At 42.7% G+C, this 20,075-nt stretch overlaps 1 protein-coding gene across 2 annotated transcripts in view; it reads left to right on the forward strand.

Moving 5' to 3' along the window:
• BGLU40 (beta glucosidase 40) overlaps positions 1–20,075 on the forward strand; it is a 21,492-nt gene continuing 1,417 nt past the window's right edge. Inside the window, exons 1-12 of one of the 2 annotated variants that reach the window (XM_017843381.5) lie at positions 1–353; positions 14,888–14,954; positions 15,074–15,132; positions 15,229–15,304; positions 16,395–16,466; positions 16,575–16,662; positions 17,194–17,449; positions 17,862–17,977; positions 18,445–18,668; positions 19,120–19,151; positions 19,760–19,862; positions 19,942–20,050. In XM_017843381.5, coding sequence (XP_017698870.4) covers positions 213–353; positions 14,888–14,954; positions 15,074–15,132; positions 15,229–15,304; positions 16,395–16,466; positions 16,575–16,662; positions 17,194–17,449; positions 17,862–17,977; positions 18,445–18,668; positions 19,120–19,151; positions 19,760–19,862; positions 19,942–20,050 — 1,343 coding nt within the window. In that variant the 5' untranslated portion in view covers positions 1–212. Of the gene's footprint in view, positions 354–13,553; positions 13,942–14,887; positions 14,955–15,073; positions 15,133–15,228; positions 15,305–16,394; positions 16,467–16,574; positions 16,663–17,193; positions 17,450–17,861; positions 17,978–18,444; positions 18,669–19,119; positions 19,152–19,759; positions 19,863–19,941; positions 20,051–20,075 lie in introns of those variants that run through there. The other variant, XM_008794502.6, reaches the window with a different exon arrangement.

Raw genomic sequence — 20,075 nt, forward strand, 5'->3', positions numbered from 1 at the left:
GCTGGCGAGTGCGTGTGGAAAGAATCAAGAAAACTACGGCCAATTCGGCCATTCGCTTGACACTTAGATCTTCTCAACCATAAACTCCACCCCAACTCACACCTTTGTCGCTCTCTATAAATGTCATTGTGGATATCGAACTCTAATCCAAGACTCTCTCTCTCTCTCTCTCTCTCTCTCTCTCTCTCTCTCTTTCTCTCTCCTCTGAGAAGATGATGTTGTTCAGAAGGCATCTCCTGGCTATACTTTTGGTTGTGTTTTTGATAAAGAGGTGTTTATCAGATAATGGAGGATTAAGTAGGGGGAGTTTTCGGAAGGGATTTGTCTTTGGAACAGCTTCTTCTTCTTATCAGGTTGGCATCTCTTTCTCCTCCTTTAAAAATTTGTACTTACTAGATATGAAAGCTCTTCGGAAAGAATGTGAGAGCTTGATGGAATATATGGATCTTTCTATACTGTTCTTTTGTTCTTTTCAGTTCACCCTATACTTAGAACCAGGTGCCATTTTTATTTGTCTTAGTGGGTGCAATTCCATTCCTTTCTTGAGTGCTTATGTGTGCTCGCATATTATTTCTGATAATTATTTGAAACATAAATTTCACTTGAGGATTTTATTTTTTCCCCCCAAAAGACGGGAAGATGAAGAGTGGGTGATCTTCCCATCTTTTGATTATGTCACACCCATCAAATCGTTTGGAAACAGTAGTTAAAAGAAAAGTATGCTCTCTAACCTAGCAAAATCCAGTTCTTAGAATATCACCATGAAGATTTCTTATATATACCATGCAGCATGCATATCTCATATATAAATTTAATTAAAACGATGGATGGTTATGATCTATCCAGCGAGAAAAAGTCCACGGAAATTTGCATGACTAAAAGATGTTATCTATTTAGAATTTGTCCATATTAGATCCATGAAATTCACCCAAATTCCATCGCACCATGTTCCTATATTCTTTTCATTTTGAAGTATGATTTTCACAAAAAAAAATATAAACTTACTGAACTAGATATATAAAAGTTCAATTCTTAGTGTCTCAAACTTAAAAGGCAAGCTGTAGATATGAGGAGCCTCAAAAAGCCATTCAACCATCTTCATAGTAGAATGCTGTCATATTCCAATTATGAATCCTATTATTTTTATTTAGATGACAAGTGTTAATGAGACTTGCAAGCTCTTTTGCCTTCTTTAGCTCTATCATCTCCCTGCTCTGGCACTGGACTTCCATAGCAAGAAGATAGATTTCAAATTATAGCAATAAACTCCATGACCATGTTACATCCATCAAATCATTTGGAATTAGTAAAAGAAAAGTGCAATCTCTGATCTAGCAATGCCTAGTTCTTAGAATATTGCTATCCGTTAGGAGATTTCTAATATATATGATTCGAGAAAACTTAATTTCAAGCATCATATCTAAATAATTTTTTTATTTATTAAAATTATCCATTTGATTTTCTTACTCCATCGGTTATTCACCATGCACATCTCATATGTAAATTTAATTAAAAGGATACAAGATTGTGATCCATCCAACGAGAAAAAGTCCAAGAAAACTTGTATGACTAAAAGATATTATCAATTTAGAATTCATCCATATTAGATCATGAAATTCACCCAAATTCCACTGCACCATATTCCTATATTCTTTTCATTTTTTAAGTATGATTTCCACAAAAAAATTAAACTTTACCGACTAGATATATAAAAGTTCAGTTAGCACCGCAACCTTAGAAGCCAAGTGATAGATGTAAGTAGCCTCAAGAAGCCATCTACCCATCTTCATAATAGAATGCCAATGTCACTCGTATTTTGGTTATGAATCCTATTATTTCTATTTAGTTGAAAAGTTCTAATGAAATTTTCAAGCTCCATCCCCTTCTATAGCTCCATCATCTCCTTGATCTTGCACCCAGACTTCCATAGGAAGGAGTTGAATTCCAAATCGTAGGAATAAGCTACCACCATACCATTTAGTCATCACACCACCTATTATACTTATATAAAAAATGGGAAATAGAAACAAAATAATAATATCACGTACAGACTTTGTTGTATGGCAACAGTGAGGAGTTTCATTGAAGCTGGACCCCAGCATGTAGGAGTCATGGGTGTAAAGTATATACTTGATGGCATTCCATACTGTAATGTTCGGGCCCAATACAGACCGGGCCCAATACTGTAGGGCCCAGTTGAAGGGATTGGGCCAGGGTGAGGGGTTAACAGCCTTGCAGGCCCAGGGAAAAACCAGAATGCCATCTTCCCCGATGGCTGAAAAGACAGGACCACCAGGTGGCCAAAGAAGAGACCCCCACAAGCATGCACAACCAGAGCCCGCCACCTCCTCCTCCTCCTCGGCAGCTGAACCCTGAGCTGGCCTGAAGGGAGGGGCAGGTGGTGGCTCCCGAAGCACTGAGGAAGGAGAGAATGCCACCTCTCCTTGGGGTCAAATCCTAAGCCAAGCTTTTATAGCCCAAAGCCTGCAAACCCCCCGGAACCTTGCATCTACCCTCCCTAACCTCTAACCCCCTGGAATTGCTGTACCAGGAAGCTAGTCCCAGGAGCTGGAGGTAGAAGGTACCCGCAGCCCCAGGAGAGGAAGGAGGGACTGTGAACCGAAGTGATACCCCACAGCTTCAACCGACCACAAGAAAAGGTAAGGCTCTGTAAGTAGATCACTGGGCAAGGACAGGGTGGAGGTACCCCTCTGTGGGGTATTCTCCCCTCTGTTCACTGATGAAACAGAGGGGAGGAGACCGGCACAGTGAGGAGGAGACCGGCACGGGAGAGAGAGACAGGAGGAGGACTGCAGGCCGGACCTACAGGCCGCGGGCCGGCCTGAGAACGGCCCGAACCCGAGCCCAACGCCACCCGGGCCGAGCCCAACCGGACTCGGCCTGCGGATGACCGACCCCGGCTAGGGCCGCCCTCGGGCAGAGGGGCAGCCAAGGGGTCGCCGGGTCTGGCCGTACCGGCGACCGGCGCGGCCCCGAGGCCGCCAGCCTCCGCCGAGCCCCCGCCTCTCCACCGGCGAAGAGGTGGCGGCGCGGCTCCCACACACACACAAAAAAAAAAAGAGAGAGGGAACAGGGACTCATCGGTTTATTGTCACGTGCGGCGGCCACCGGCTTCGGCTGCGAGCGTCGCCGGCACGAGCCTCGGCCGCAGGCCGGCCGGGGATGCGGGCGTCGAGCGTCGGCCGCGAGCGCGGTTGAGGGCGTCGCGGGCTTCGGTCGCGGGTGACGGCCGCGAGAGCCGGTCGCGGGAGCCGGCCGTCCGTGGCTCAACCCCTCCCGAGCTCACCCTCCTCTCTTCGCGGCGGAAGGAAGAAAGGAGTCGGGAGAAGCTTCGGGAAGGAGAAGAAAAGAAGAAAAAGAAAAGAGAAGCTTCGGGAAGGAGAAGAAAAGAAGAAAAAGAAAAGAGAAAGAAAGGAGGAGGAAAAAAAAAACAAAAAAAAAAAAAATGAAATGGGTTAGCCAAATTTGACTAACCCAAGCCCAATTAGACTAGGCTAAGTTTAAAAAAATCGAGCCCCAAAGGCTCTAAATTGGGTAAATTGGACTTGGGCTAGATCCTTGGATGGGATCCAAGCAAGTAAGTTCATAGTATGATGAACTAAGAAATTTTATAATAAATAAATGGGGAATAATGTGATCCCTATGGTGTTGTTTTAGGTGATTAAGGATTTGTCACCTGGACTTGAGAAATTTGGAAAGCGAATTGAGGTAAGTAACCTGTCCTAATCCTGTTATGGATCATGTCATGTTATTAATGTTTTCCTAAGCATTTATTTTAAGTATATATGTTTCATGCATGATATGTTACAATGCATAAGTAACTTGCATGATCCCAGAAGCTATGGCTATGTATGCAACATGAGGATGCTGATATTTTAATCATGCATGCAAGTTAGTATAATGAAATACTATCTAGCCAAGAGGCACTATAATGGGCTCAAAGATGCTACTGAGAATGACTGAGCTGCCAGTGGCTGAATAGTAACTGAGCTGCCCCGCCAGTGGCTGAATAGTAACTGAGCTGCCCCGCCAGTGGCTGAATAGTAACTGAGCCTGCCCCGCCAGTGGCTGAGTTGGAATTGGGCCTGCCCCGCCAGTGGCTGAATAGTAACTGAGCTTGCCCCGCCAGTGGCTGAATAGTAACTGAGCCTGCCCCGCCAGTGGCTGAATAGTAACTGAGCTGGCCCCGCCAGTGGTCGAGTCTGACTTCGCAGTAGCATCCGAGAGAAAAAGGACCACGGCATGTCGGGGGCACGGTTTCATATGCATATATTATGAAAATTTTTGTGATTTGCACTACTGCTTTGTTTAAAATTGCTTACATGTTATGCCATGATGATCATTAGATAAACGTGCATGTCAGCTTCTCAAACCCTGATTTACATGTTTAGCATACTGGTTGATCCGATAGGATTATGCAGGATTACTTACTGAGCCGTGTAGCTCACATCTGTTTATGTTTCGTTTCTTTCAGATCCTCATCAGTGATCGCCATCAGATATGTTTTTATTTTGTTACAGAGCTTCGTATTTTTGGAAGAAGCTTATATACTTTTGTATATTTGAATAGTATAGAAGTTCTGTATTTTTGGTTCCAACCAGTTGAAGGTTGTACTGCAAAACTTTTAATATATATATAAGGATGAATCCTTTTGGCTACCTGCTACCCCTGTATGAGGCTGCGTGCTACTGTGGGCGATAGTCGGCAATAGCACGGCCGTGTCACGGACTCGGATCCGGGGTGTGACATCTAGTGGTATCAGAGCCTTAGGTTAAACAATAGGATAACCATAAAATGCCTAAGGAAAGGGGTAGTTAAGAATGCCACCGTCATAGAAAATGTTATAATATGCTAGTTTATCATAACCTCACTTTAAAAATTTTTGACTGTTAGGCGATCATTAGGAAGATATGGACGACGACCGGAGACCACCCTCCCCGGAGCCTAGTGAGCAGTCGGTTCCCCCAGATACTCCACGATCTGCAGCAGGTCAGGCAGGCCTAGCCGGAGTGTACCAGCTTATGGCACAAGTGCTGCAACAGCAGCAGATGATGCAGCTGGCCGCTATGCCACCGGCAGGCACCTGCTATGAGAGGTTTCGCCGACTAAACCCTCCGACCTTTGAGGGTGGGCCTGACCCTATGGCAGCAGAAGCATGGATCCGGGAAATAGAGAAGATGTTCCGAGCTCTTCTTTTCCCCGATGAGGTGAAGGTCCGGCTGGCGACCTCTATGCTGACAGGAAACGCCGAATACTGGTGGACGGCCATGGAGACGGCTTATGCCGTTGACGGACTTACATGGAGGGACTTCAAGAGGTTGTTTTACAACCAATATTTTCCGGATTCAGTCAACCAGTCTAAGCAGAATGAATTCTTGGCGCTGACCCAGACCGACCGGATGTCTGTTCTGGAGTATGCCAATAAATTCAACGAGCTGGGACGATTTTGCCCCCAGTTCATGGAGGAGGAGAGAAGTAAGGTGAATCGGTTTGAACAGGGATTGAGGTACGGGATTCGATCCCGAATATCCTCTCATCTGTTCTCAAGCTACAAGGATGTACTGGACCGAGCCTTGAAGGTTGAGGCTGACCTGATACGGTCCGGGAGGGAGAGAGAAGACATGAAGAGGACCCGATCGTCGGGAGCTCAGAGTAGTGGATCCGGGGGCAGCAAGGGGTCGGAGCCCAAGAAGAAACAGAACAGAAGCTGCCCCACCTGCGGTAGGAACCATGGCGGACCCTGCTTAATGAAGACCGGAGCTTGTTTCTCTTGCGGGCAGATAGGACACATCGCCCGCGACTGCCCGAGCCGAAGGAAGGATGAGCCTAGACAAACTGCGCCAGAGGACCAGAGATCGAGGGGTAACCCTCGAGTTTTCGCACTGACTCGACAGGATGCCAGTGCTAGCGATCAGGTGGTGACAGGTACACTTCTGGTCAACTCGGTTCCTGCCCTCATTCTATTTGATTCTGGTTCTACGCATTCTTTCGTGTCAGTTAGCTTTTCCAGACAACTACATAGCACATCTGAGAAATTAGTGGAACCATGGCATGTTGCTACACCCCTTCAGAAAACCGTAATTGTTGACATTAAATATAGAGATTGCATAATTCAGATAGGGGAAAAAAGAATTAGAGACAAATCTTTTACAACTTGACATGCAAGACTTTGATATTATCTTGGGCATGGACTGGATGTCACAGTATCACGCCCACATTGATTGTTACCACAAGAGGGTGGTATTTCGGATACCTGGGGAACAAGAATTTTTCTTTCAGGGCGATATACCCCTTCAAGATGCTCCTACACTACACTTTATTTCTGCCTTGAAAGCTGGAAAGGCTTTGAGAAAAGGGTGTATGGCCTATCTGGCCTGTGTAGTGGATACCCAGAAAGAGACCAAACTGGAAGATATTCCAGTAGTCAGAGAATATCCGGATGTCTTCCCGGAGGAACTATCAGGATTACCCCCAGATCGAGAGATCGAATTCACTATCGACCTCGCACCAGGAGAGGGGCCAGTCTCCAAGGCTCCTTATCGGATGGCCCCTGCTGAGTTAAGAAAATTGAAGGTACAACTACAAGAACTCCTAGATAAAAAGTTCATTCAGCCCAGTGCGTCGCCATGGGGAGCTCCTGTCCTGTTTGTGAAAAAGAAAGATGGGAGTATGCGGCTATGCATCGATTACCGGGAATTGAACAAGATAACCATAAAGAACAAATATCCCCTACCCCGGATCGATGACCTGTTTGATCAGCTGCAAGGCGCCCAAGTCTTCTCCAAGATAGATTTGAGGTCGGGTTACCATCAGCTAAAGATCAAATCTGAGGATGTGCCAAAAACTGCATTTCGAACCAGGTATGGGCATTATGAATTTCTGGTTATGCCTTTTGGATTGACCAATGCCCCGGCTGCATTTATGGACTTAATGAACAGAGTCTTTAAACTATATTTGGATCAGTTCGTGATAGTTTTCATCGATGACATTTTGATATACTCAAAGAGCCGGAAGGAACATGAGGACCATTTGAGGGTGGTGCTACAAATCCTTCGAGAGAAAAGGCTGTATGCCAAGCTGAACAAATATGAGTTCTGGCTGGACAGTGTGGCGTTTCTCGGCCATATAATCTCCAAGGAAGGAGTGTCAGTGGACCCCAAGAAGATAGAAGCGGTGGTGGATTGGCCTCGTCCTACCAATGCCAAGGAAATAAGAAGCTTTTTGGGATTAGCCGGGTATTACCGGCGATTTGTGGAAGGGTTCTCCAAAATAGCTACCCCCTTGACCCAGTTGACTAAGAAACGGGCCAAGTTTATCTGGGACGGCAAGTGTGAGAGGAGCTTCTAGGAGCTTAAACAAAGGTTAATTTCTGCCCCAATTTTAACATTGCCGTCCTTAACTGGAGAATTTACCATCTACAGTGATGCTTCCAAGAACGGGCTAGGCTGTGTGCTGATGCAAGATGGCAAGGTGGTAGCCTATGCCTCGAGACAGCTGAAACCCTATGAACAGAACTACCCGACACATGACCTGGAGTTGGCCGCAGTAGTGTTCGCCTTGAAACTTTGGAGACATTATTTGTATGGCGAACACTGTGAAGTGTACACTGACCACAAGAGCCTAAAGTATATATTCACCCAGAAGGAATTGAATATGAGGCAAAGAAGGTGGTTAGAACTCCTGAAGGATTATGACCTGAGTATTAAGTACCACCCAGGAAAGGCCAATGTGGTGGCTGATGCCCTAAGCAGAAAGTCAGTAATGAGCTCCGCCGCATTACTCACCACTCAACCACAGATTCAGAAGGATCTCGAGAAACTGCAGGTTGAGGTGGTTACCCGAACTACAAGAAGTTTGCTGGCCGCCCTGAGTATACAACCAACCTTGATCGACAGAATAAAGGTTGCCCAGCAGTCTGATGAGCCCATCTGCCAGCTCAAGGAGGAAGTGGAGAAAGGGTTGCGACCCGAGCTCCAAATGCACCCCGATGGCACCCTAAGGTTTGGCCACCGACTGTGTGTACCGGCAAATGTTGACCTAAGAAGGGAAATCATGGAAGAGGCCCACCAATCCCGTTTCTCTATTCACCCAGGCAGTACTAAGATGTACCGGGACCTTCGGGAACATTACTGGTGGAAGGGGATGAAGAGAGAGATAGCTGAGTTTGTGGCCCGATGTTTGACCTGTCAGCTGGTAAAAGCAGAGCACCAGAGGCCGGCAGGGTTGCTGGAACCAATAGAAATTCCTGAATGGAAGTGGGAGCACATCACGATGGATTTTGTTACAGGACTTCCTAGAACAATAAGGAAGAATGATGCGGTATGGGTGATAGTTGACCGTCTCACAAAATCGGCCCACTTTCTACCATTCAGAATTGGTACTCCTCTAGACAAGCTGGCCCAATTATACATCGACGAGATTGTACGCCTGCACGGAGTACCAGTGAGTATCATTTCTGATCGTGACCCCCGATTCGTGTCCAGATTCTGGGGAAGCTTTCAGAAGGCCATGGGTACCGGACTGAGGCTCAGTACAGCATACCACCCCCAGACCGACGGCCAGTCAGAGCGGACAATCCAAACTCTGGAAGACATGTTGAGGGCTTGCACTGTGGACCTAGGTGGAAATTGGGACAGTCATATACCACTGGTGGAATTTGCTTATAACAATAGTTACCATTCCAGTATCCAGATGGCCCCATACGAAGCCCTCTATGGGAGAAAATGCCGATCCCCCTTACACTGGGATGAAGTCGGGGAGCGGAAAATGCTAGGCCCCGAATTGGTCCAGCACACCAGGGACAAGGTACTACTGATTAAGCAAAGGCTTCAGGCTGCTCAGGATAGACAGAAAAGATGGGCTGACAGAGGAAGAAGGGCTTTGGAATTTTTGGAGGGGAACTTTGTCTTCCTGAAAATTTCTCCATCGAAGGGCATTACCCGATTCGGAAGACACGGCAAGCTAAGTCCTCGCTACATCGGCCCATTCGAGATTCTTGCCAGGATAGGCAAGGTTGCCTACAAATTGGCCCTACCCCCGGAGCTATCAGGCGTACACAACGTCTTCCACGTCTCCTTGTTACGGAGGTATGTTCCGGATCCCAGCCATGTGGTGCCACATGAGCCTCTGCAATTAAATGAAGATTTAACCTATGAGGAGGCTCCCCTGCGCATCATAGACAGAAAAGAGCAAATCCTCCGAAGGCGCACCATTCCCTATGTTAAAGTCCAGTGGACCAACCACACTGAAAGGGAAGCTACCTGGAAATTGGAGGAAGAGATGCGACAATGCTACCCTCAGCTCTTCAAGAACCAAGGTATGCTTAATTTTGAGGACGAAATTTATTTAAGGGGGGAAGGATGTAATGTCCGGGCCCAATACAGACCGGGCCCAATACTGTAGGGCCCAGTTGAAGGGATTGGGCCAGGGTGAGGGGTTAACAGCCTTGCAGGCCCAGGGAAAAACCAGAATGCCATCTTCCCCGATGGCTGAAAAGACAGGACCACCAGGTGGCCAAAGAAGAGACCCCCACAAGCATGCACAACCAGAGCCCGCCACCTCCTCCTCCTCCTCGGCAGCTGAACCCTGAGCTGGCCTGAAGGGAGGGGCAGGTGGTGGCTCCCGAAGCACTGAGGAAGGAGAGAATGCCACCTCTCCTTGGGGTCAAATCCTAAGCCAAGCTTTTATAGCCCAAAGCCTGCAAACCCCCCGGAACCTTGCATCTACCCTCCCTAACCTCTAACCCCCTGGAATTGCTGTACCAGGAAGCTAGTCCCAGGAGCTGGAGGTAGAAGGTACCCGCAGCCCCAGGAGAGGAAGGAGGGACTGTGAACCGAAGTGATACCCCACAGCTTCAACCGACCACAAGAAAAGGTAAGGCTCTGTAAGTAGATCTCTGGGCAAGGACAGGGTGGAGGTACCCCTCTGTGGGGTATTCTCCCCTCTGTTCACTGATGAAACAGAGGGGAGGAGACCGGCACAGTGAGGAGGAGACCGGCACGGGAGAGAGAGACAGGAGGAGGACTGCAGGCCGGACCTACAGGCCGCGGGCCGGCCTGAGAACGGCCCGAACCCGAGCCCAACGCCACCCGGGTCGAGCCCAACCGGACTCGGCCTGCGGATGACCGACCCCGGCTAGGGCCGCCCTCGGGCAGAGGGGCAGCCAAGGGGTCGCCGGGTCTGGCCGTACCGGCGACCGGCGCGGCCCCGAGGCCGCCAGCCTCCGCCGAGCCCCCGCCTCTCCACCGGCGAAGAGGTGGCGGCGCGGCTCCCACACACACACAAAAAAAAAAAAAAGAGAGAGGGAACAGGGACTCATCGGTTTATTGTCACGTGCGGCGGCCACCGGCTTCGGCTGCGAGCGTCGCCGGCACGAGCCTCGGCCGCAGGCCGGCCGGGGATGCGGGCGTCGAGCGTCGGCCGCGAGCGCGGTTGAGGGCGTCGCGGGCTTCGGTCGCGGGTGACGGCCGCGAGAGCCGGTCGCGGGAGCCGGCCGTCCGTGGCTCAACCCCTCCCGAGCTCACCCTCCTCTCTTCGCGGCGGAAGGAAGAAAGGAGTCGGGAGAAGCTTCGGGAAGGAGAAGAAAAGAAGAAAAAGAAAAGAGAAGCTTCGGGAAGGAGAAGAAAAGAAGAAAAAGAAAAGAGAAAGAAAGGAGGAGGAAAAAAAAAAAACAAAAAAAAAAAAATGAAATGGGTTAGCCAAATTTGACTAACCCAAGCCCAATTAGACTAGGCTAAGTTTAAAAAAATCGAGCCCCAAAGGCTCTAAATTGGGTAAATTGGACTTGGGCTAGATCCTTGGATGGGATCCAAGCAAGTAAGTTCATAGTATGATGAACTAAGAAATTTTATAATAAATAAATGGGGAATAATGTGATCCCTATGGTGTTGTTTTAGGTGATTAAGGATTTGTCACCTGGACTTGAGAAATTTGGAAAGCGAATTGAGGTAAGTAACCTGTCCTAATCCTGTTATGGATCATGTCATGTTATTAATGTTTTCCTAAGCATTTATTTTAAGTATATATGTTTCATGCATGATATGTTACAATGCATAAGTAACTTGCATGATCCCAGAAGCTATGGCTATGTATGCAACATGAGGATGCTGATATTTTAATCATGCATGCAAGTTAGTATAATGAAATACTATCTAGCCAAGAGGCACTATAATGGGCTCAAAGATGCTACTGAGAATGACTGAGCTGCCAGTGGCTGAATAGTAACTGAGCTGCCCCGCCAGTGGCTGAATAGTAACTGAGCTGCCCCGCCAGTGGCTGAATAGTAACTGAGCCTGCCCCGCCAGTGGCTGAGTTGGAATTGGGCCTGCCCCGCCAGTGGCTGAATAGTAACTGAGCTTGCCCCGCCAGTGGCTGAATAGTAACTGAGCCTGCCCCGCCAGTGGCTGAATAGTAACTGAGCTGGCCCCGCCAGTGGTCGAGTCTGACTTCGCAGTAGCATCCGAGAGAAAAAGGACCACGGCATGCCGGGGGCACGGTTTCATATGCATATATTATGAAAATTTTTGTGATTTGCACTACTGCTTTGTTTAAAATTGCTTACATGTTATGCCATGATGATCATTAGATAAACGTGCATGTCAGCTTCTCAAACCCTGATTTACATGTTTAGCATACTGGTTGATCCGATAGGATTATGCAGGATTACTTACTGAGCCGTGTAGCTCACATCTGTTTATGTTTCGTTTCTTTCAGATCCTCATCAGTGATCGCCATCAGATATGTTTTTATTTTGTTACAGAGCTTCGTATTTTTGGAAGAAGCTTATATACTTTTGTATATTTGAATAGTATAGAAGTTCTGTATTTTTGGTTCCAACCAGTTGAAGGTTGTACTGCAAAACTTTTAATATATATATAAGGATGAATCCTTTTGGCTACCTGCTACCCCTGTATGAGGCTGCGTGCTACTGTGGGCGATAGTCGGCAATAGCACGGCCGTGTCACGGACTCGAATCCGGGGTGTGACACATACGGTACATGGTCATATTAAATATCCCAAAATGGAGGGTATGGCCTAAGATAACTGATGGAGAACCCATTTATTCCCCATGAGCCGAATGAGACCATACAGCTGCCATATGTGGAAAAAAAAAATATGGTTGTCTCCTAATTACTGGGGTCCCACGAGACAACGAATTGATGGGGCCATCTACTTTGACCTTTATGGGCGAATAAGTGCGAAGAGAAGACCAGGCAATTCGTTCCTTCGCTTCACACTTCAGTCCTCTCATCCATGCACCAAAACCCAACTCACACCTTTGTCCCTCACAACAAACTGCTATGGTTTCTATCACTCTCCCAATCGATCGTTCGGGTCAGCTGCATGATTTCTAAGATAAAATTTTAATATATATATATGATTTCATTACGATCTCAAGATAATTGAGTAATATAAACCTCATTCATAATAAACTAAAATAATCTATTATTCACAAGTAATAAAAGTTGTTCGATTACAAATTTAAATATTTGATCGGTACCAGTATTGTTTTATTTTTTTCATTCTTTTACTAAGATTTCAAATCTTAGTCAAGCACTAAGCATCATGAGACCTTAAAAGAAAAGGCTAAGGAGTGGTATGAGCTTTGCAATCCACCAAAAATCCTTATAGACTCACACTAGTATAATAATAATATTATAAATTTAAAAATAATAAATAATTATTACCGATATAAATACAACATCTGATACCGAATAATATCTTTTGTTATTATGTTATTAACACTGGATATTGGGTACCAGATATTGTATTTATATCGGTAATAATTATTTGTTATTTTTAAATTTATATTACTATTATATTTGGGTGAGTGTATAGGAATTTTTATTGTGCTGTAAAATTTGCACCACTTCTTGCCTTTTTATTTTAGAGTCGAAGGATACTACTTAATGTTTGGCTGTGGTTTGGAATTCTAATGAGAGAATGAATGGATAGAACTAAGGTGTTAAATCTTGATGGGATAGAATGCGTCCCAGCTATCCTATTTCGTTTCTTTGAGAAAATGGGTTGTAATAGGGTTGGAACTTCGAAACCCATCCATATAAGAAGAAAAGAAGAAATGGAAAAAAAGAAAGTAATGAAAGATAAGGAGAAGGAAATAGTGAAAAAAAAATAATGAAATGAAGGGAGGAGAAAAAAAAAGAGAGGAAGGAAAGATAAAGAAGAAGAAAAAGGGAAAAAAATAAAGAAAGCAACAAGAATAAGAAAGAAAAAATAAAGAAAAAAAAATGAAGGTATAAAAAAAATGAAAGAAAGGAAGGAAGGGAGGAAAGAAAGAATAAAAAGAAAGAAAAAGGGGAAATAGATGAGGGATATCTATTGGGATACATGATCGCGACTATTGTCGAGATGGAATAGGACATCAGAGCGTCTCGTTCCATGAAATTTAAAACCTTGGATAGTATGAAAGTATGATACTGATACTAGTCAAATAATTTAAATTTATAATTAGATAACTTTTATTACTTGCCTATGATTAGTTATTTTATCGTGTTATGAATGGAATTTATATTGTCCAGTTATCTTTAGGTTGTAATGAATTTAGAGGTCTTGCACATTTTAGCATTTTATCTTAGAGATTGTGTGCCTATGTCATGGGATAGGTTTGGTGCATCACAGTTTCGACCTACTGCCGGCCAATGTCACTCTCTATAAATGCTATTGTGAATACTGAAATCTTCTCCAATCCAAGCCTCTCTCTCTCTCTCTCTCTCTCTCTCTCTCTCTCTGCCTCCCCCCTCCTCCAAAACTTTGGAGAAAATAATGTTGTTCAAAAGGGATCTCCTGGCTATACTTTTGGTTGTGTTTTTGATAAAGAGGTGTTTATCAGATAATGGAGAACTAAGTAGGGAGAGTTTTCCGAAGGGATTTGCCTTTGGAACAGCTTCTTCTTCTTATCAGGTTGGCATTTCTTTCTCCTCCTTTAAAAATTTATACTTACTAAATATGAAAGCTCTTCGAAAAGAACTTGAGAGCTTGATGGAATATATGGATCTTTCTATACTTTTCAGTTCATCCTATACTTAGAACCAGGTGCCATTTTTATTTGCCTTAATGGGTACAATTCTATTTCTTTCTTGAGTCCTTATGCGCTGCTTATACCTTATTTTTGATAATTATTTGAAAGATAAATTCCACTCGAGGATTTTTTTTTTCTTCTTCCAGTTTTTTTGTTCGAAAGATGGGAAGTTGAAGTGCATTTTCTTACGAATAATTGTGTAAAAAAGAATAGATAGACTCAAGAGAAACGAATTTGATTCAAAATTATTAAGATGTTATCATAAGAATTACTCTCCACACACTCACAGTATGGGTGTTTTTTCACACAGATTAAAAAAAAAACCTCCTGTTTCAAGCCTTCATCAAGAGTATAGAGAACAAAAGATTTTTTTCCTTAATAAAAATGGATTATATGTCGGTGAGTAGCAGCAAAAATGGATTTTTTTTTTTTAATAACCGTCTCGTAGATCTTCTTCTTCCTCAAAAGGAGGTGGGTTCACGTGTCCTGTTTTTTTCCTACATGTCCGTTCGTGGGGCTCCTGGATTCCAGGATATTTCCGTAATTTCAGACAATAATAGACCCATTCTTTTTTTTTTTTTTTTGCTTAGAAATAGACCCATTCTTAATGTCAATATGTCATCAAGAGAAAGATCATCTTGTAGTAGGCTAGATCAGAGCCGTCCATCTCATGGCCCCATGACCAGTATAGATGCCAACCTGCCATTTAAGCTTTACAATTAAATGAAAATTATTCCTTTTTTTTTATAACAAAAATGACTAATATTCTTGTAATTGATCTTTTCATGCTTTATAGCCTTCCCTTTTCTTTTTTTTGTCTTTCTTCAGTATGAGGGAGCAGTGAAGGAGGATGGAAGAGGACCCACTGTTTGGGATAACTTTGCCCATTCTTTTGGTAATTTGAAATTTTAAATTTGTTGCAGCAGAAATCTTTAATATTGTGGCAGAATTAAGCTAGACAGCAGTGATTAATTATAAGGAAAGATGTAATGATAATTAATTTGGTTTGTGTAGGTAAGGTGATTGATTTCAGCAATGCTGATGTTGCTGTCGATCAATACCATCGTTTTGAGGTAATTTTTAATGCTTAAGTATCACTAATATTCTTGAATATATTATCGAAAGATGCCATTTTATGATACAAAGGATCGACATGCTTGTAATGGCAGGAAGATGTACAACTTATGTCGGATATGGGAATGGATGCTTATAGGTTTTCCATTGCATGGTCACGTATTTTTCCAAGTAAGAATTCACTTAATTGGCTAGCATTTTTTATGCCCATTTTAAGAATTTCTATGAAATGTTTGAGTAACTAATACAAAACTAAAAGTTGACATAAAAAAAGATAGTTTGTAGAGCAATACCGAGGATTTGAATCCTGGATCAAAAAACTTATTTTTTTTTAAAAAAATAAAATTTAATGGCTTTCATACCGCCATGTCGAATAGTGATCCAGTGTAATTGGTATAGGTCTGAATAGGGGTCAGACCTATTCAGTTTCTCCCTTCAGTTTTATATAAACATGATTTGCAATTCCATTCTAGATTCAAGTTAGCAATGAAAATAAGAAAAGGAGACCAGGCTTGACATATGACCAATTAAATTGGTAGTCAGAATACAAGATTTGGAATGCTGCATGGTAGACTATGACCAATTTAATTCAAGTTGACCATTGCTCCAATTGGTATGATGATGAGAAGCATTGTCGAGGTGTATTGTAGTGATCTCCCACAGTCAAGGGGTGTAGATTTTTTGTTCTACAACTGATAGCAGGAGTTAGAAGAGATTCTCAGCAGTCTTCTGTTGATAAGAACATGACTATGATAGAATATATTGAGTACTTGTTTGTTAGTCTCCAAAGAAGAAACTCTGCATGGTTTTGTAGTAAGTAGAGCCATCCTAGAAATCAAGTCTAGTTCTTGAATGATAGTAGCCCATGGGAGTCCTGGGCAATGAGATTGGCTTGGATTTGTGCAGAAGGCTAACAAGTAGAATTAAGGACCTAAGGAATGATGGCTGGAATTTTTCTTTTATTTCTTTTCATGAGAAATATTGTGGGATGTCACCTTTTGGAAGCAAACTTGGAAGGTTTCCTCTAAAAAGAATGTTTTAACTTATCAATTATTGGCCTTTGATGTGGTTAGTAAGGATCAACAAAACCAAGCCCAAAAAGTTTGGACAAGGCATTGGTGCTTCTTAGTCTCTCAGCAGCTGAATCCATCTATTTCATAGTAACTTTTAAAAGAATTAGCAGGATTCTTGCTTTCAAAATTATATCGGCATTTAAACAAATCCCCATTTTTATCGATCTTCTTTTTCATTGCTTATGTAGATGGTACTGGTGAAGTCAATCAGGCGGGCATTGACCACTACAATAAATTAATTAATGCCTTGCTAGCCAAAGGTAAGTCAGGAGATTGATATCAACAATTCTATGGAATTTGTCCAAATTCTTGCATCCGCAAGCAGTCAGTTGCTGTTTTAATATCTAAATTATATGTGGAACTTGCAGGGATTGAACCGTATGTGACCCTTTACCATTGGGATCTTCCACTCGCATTGCATGACAAATATAATGGATGGCTCGATCGTCAAATTATGTAATGCTCTTTGGTTTTTTTTTTTTCTGTTGCTTCATGAGAATTTGTTATCCATGGCATATATCCTAAAAGGATATCCTGCACTATTACATCTAGCAAGCAATATATTGGTGATCAAAAGATGGTCTAATCCTGGAAGAACCTTAGGTTGACATAAATTGTGTAGTAGCAAAGCATCATTTTGGCTATGATTGGCTTGCTATAGAGATTTGTTTGCTTTTCCATTCACTTCACTACACACAACATGCTTTTCATCCAACACAATCAACTGCTGATATGGTTAGGATCATCATAATAGCCCCATCTGGGTGATTCAGTACAAATATAACTTTCCACAATGGCTGCTTTAGTTCCACAAGTAATTAAACAGCACTTTAGGCTTTAGCCATAAAGATGGAAAGGAAAGATCTTGATAGCTGTGGGTGTTGGGAGAAGATAACTCTCAACTGACTGATTCACTGTCATATATTCATTAAGATGACTAAATTTCCTGCAAAACATGAACATAATTATCAACTTGATCATATGCAGCAAGGACTATGCAAATTATGTGGAGACATGCTTCAGGGAGTTCGGCGACAGGGTCAAATACTGGATAACTTTCAACGAGCCTCACACATTTGCAATCCAAGGTTATGATGTTGGACTTCAGGCCCCTGGACGATGCTCCATTCTCCTACGCCTGTTTTGTCGAGCTGGGAATTCAGCAACCGAACCATATGTCGTCGCCCACAATGTTCTCATAGCTCATGCTACTGTGGCAGAAATTTATAAGACAAAATACAAGGTGAATTAGCATATCATAGAACTTAATTTCAAGACCATAAATGCTGTGCATGCCACTAGAAGCTTGGGGCGAATGTGAAAACAAGCATATTTCTAGTGCTGTATGCATGGTTGTATCTGAAAGATAGCTTACAAGCACTAGTTTTTGAAGGATGCTCATGTGGATATGATTGCAGTTGCACAATTTAATTTAAAGGATATGCATATATGCATATGATATGGCGTATATGCTCTTCCTGCATAATTTTCCTTTGTACAAGTGCAAGAGTAATTTTAAGACATGCCGACCAGCCCTAGCTAGTTGGCACCCCTCTCCGCCCGGGAGCCCCAGGTTCCAAACCCTGGTGGTGGTATCCCCATCTTATTTCCCAAAAAACTTTCGCTCATTCTATGAACTCGGTCTCGATATGCAGGCAACACAACATGGAATTATTGGGATAGCATTTGATGTCATGTGGTTTATACCCATGACAAATTCACGTGAAGACATCGATGCAACACAAAGAGCTCAAGATTTCCAATTTGGATGGTGAGGTTTAAAGACATCCTCTTTACTTTTTCATGTTATGAATTTTCAGATTCTGGCCTAGTTTTCTAAGTTTTACTTTTTTTTTTTCAAAAGAATCAGCCCATAAAGCAAAACTTTTTCTTGCAAAATTTACCACTACTGAAAGTAAAAATTCTCTCTGATTTCTTTATACCAATGTGTATGCATGGGATCAAATAAATGGAATTCTCTTCTTTGGTCTGGTAAAAACTGGACCAACAGAGTGGTAGCTTTCATAATGCTACTAATTTGTTGGCATGTATATACTCATTGACAGTATTGTATCAAAAAAAAAAAAAACTTATGTTGAAGCTAGCTTATAATCTGATCTTGCTCTTCACTTTGTGGATTTTAGCATGCACATCAGAAGTCTCATGACCTACATAAAATCTTGAGAATTAATATACTGAAAATATACTAACACCATTGTTATTTCAATCAAACAACAGGTTTATGGATCCCTTATTCTTTGGGGATTATCCAAGTTCAATGAGGACAAGAGTTGGAAATAGGTTGCCAAAGTTTTCAACTGCAGAGGCTGCTCTGATTAAGGGGTCCTTGGATTTTGTGGGCATAAACCACTACACCACATACTATGCCAAGCACAATTCGACTAATCTAATAAATATAATTCTCAATGATACACTCGCAGATTCTGGTGCCATCACTCTGCGTGAGTTTACTGTGCATTAGCTATTCATTTTATTTTTATAGCTGAATAACTGAATATTTATCTTCTATTTCAAAGACTGAAAATCTCATAAGATAGATATCTTCCTTGCCGCCATCTGGCCTTGAGGTTCGCGACAGGCTCGTCTTGAGCCCAATGTTGTCTTGACCAATAAATAGCACCAATTCCTACAGAGCAACAAGTTTTGAGAAGATGTGTTCAAACTTCTAGGATATCGGACCTCGAACAATTATGCAGACCCCATTGACTTAGTTAAGGTTTCAAGAGTGAAATTGTCTGTGTGAATGAGTTGAAAACCACTAATATAATTTGCCAAAATTGATGATGAAGAGTTGAAGGAGTTATGTTTAGTTCTATTTAAATTTTGTGTGTATTTGAATATCATGTCAATCTGTTGTTAACCTTTTTCTTTTTTGTTTTTGATTACGTGCAGCCTTCAAGAATTTGAAACCAATAGGAGATAAGGTATTACTTAATTGTAAATTATGATGAAATTTGCTGTCTTCTATGCCTTGACATAATCAGGTCTTTCATCCAGTGGTCAGAATACCATCTAGTCCAGTATGTGACACTATATAGGTCTCAAGTACTACAAGTGTCAAAGGAATCATGTTAAACTTACAGTAAAATCAAATGCATGTCATGTAATTATGCAGAGTAAACTCTTAACACAGTTTTGTCATTAGATGCATTTCTCCTTTGAAAAAATTGATATTAAGCTGTTTCTGCAGCTTATGCTTGTTTTAGATGAGACAGCCCCTCATCTTTTGATAGGGGAGTCCTTAACTACTGCTCCCAGGCATAACATGCTAAGAGAAGTAGCATGCTTGTGTCAACTTTAAGTGCTGTAAGTTAATTTGCCAAAAAATGTGCTACAAGTTATAGATACATCCAACAAACCATTTCCATCCACCTTAAACTTGACTGTCAATAAACTTCGAGAAGACAAAGCTCTGCATTTCAGGGTTCAATCTATATATTTCTTCAGCATACAGGCATGTTTTTCCTGCCCTTCCACATACTCCATCTACTGTAATTAAAGTCTTACAACGATGATTTTGGTGCGCTTGCAGGCTTCTTCCATATGGCTGTACATTGTACCACAAGGATTCAGAAGCCTCATGAACTACATTAAGCAGAAATATGGTAACCCACCAGTTATTATCACCGAAAATGGTAAGCATGTTTTGCTGTAAGTTAAAATATGTTATTATGAGGTGTCAGTGGTCATTATAATTGTTATATTGATTTGCAGGCATGGATGATCCAAACAACCCATTTATCTCCACTAAGGATGCCCTGAAGGATGACAAAAGGATCAAATACCATACCGACTATCTGTCCAACTTGTCCGCTGCCATAAGGTATTCATTCCTTGACAGTATGTGA

The sequence above is a fragment of the Phoenix dactylifera genome, chromosome 7 (genome assembly GCF_051530095.1).
Source record: "Phoenix dactylifera cultivar Ajwa chromosome 7, Ajwa_hap1_PhDact_Kaust_v1.1, whole genome shotgun sequence".
In the NCBI taxonomy this organism is placed as follows: Eukaryota; Viridiplantae; Streptophyta; class Magnoliopsida; order Arecales; family Arecaceae; genus Phoenix; species Phoenix dactylifera.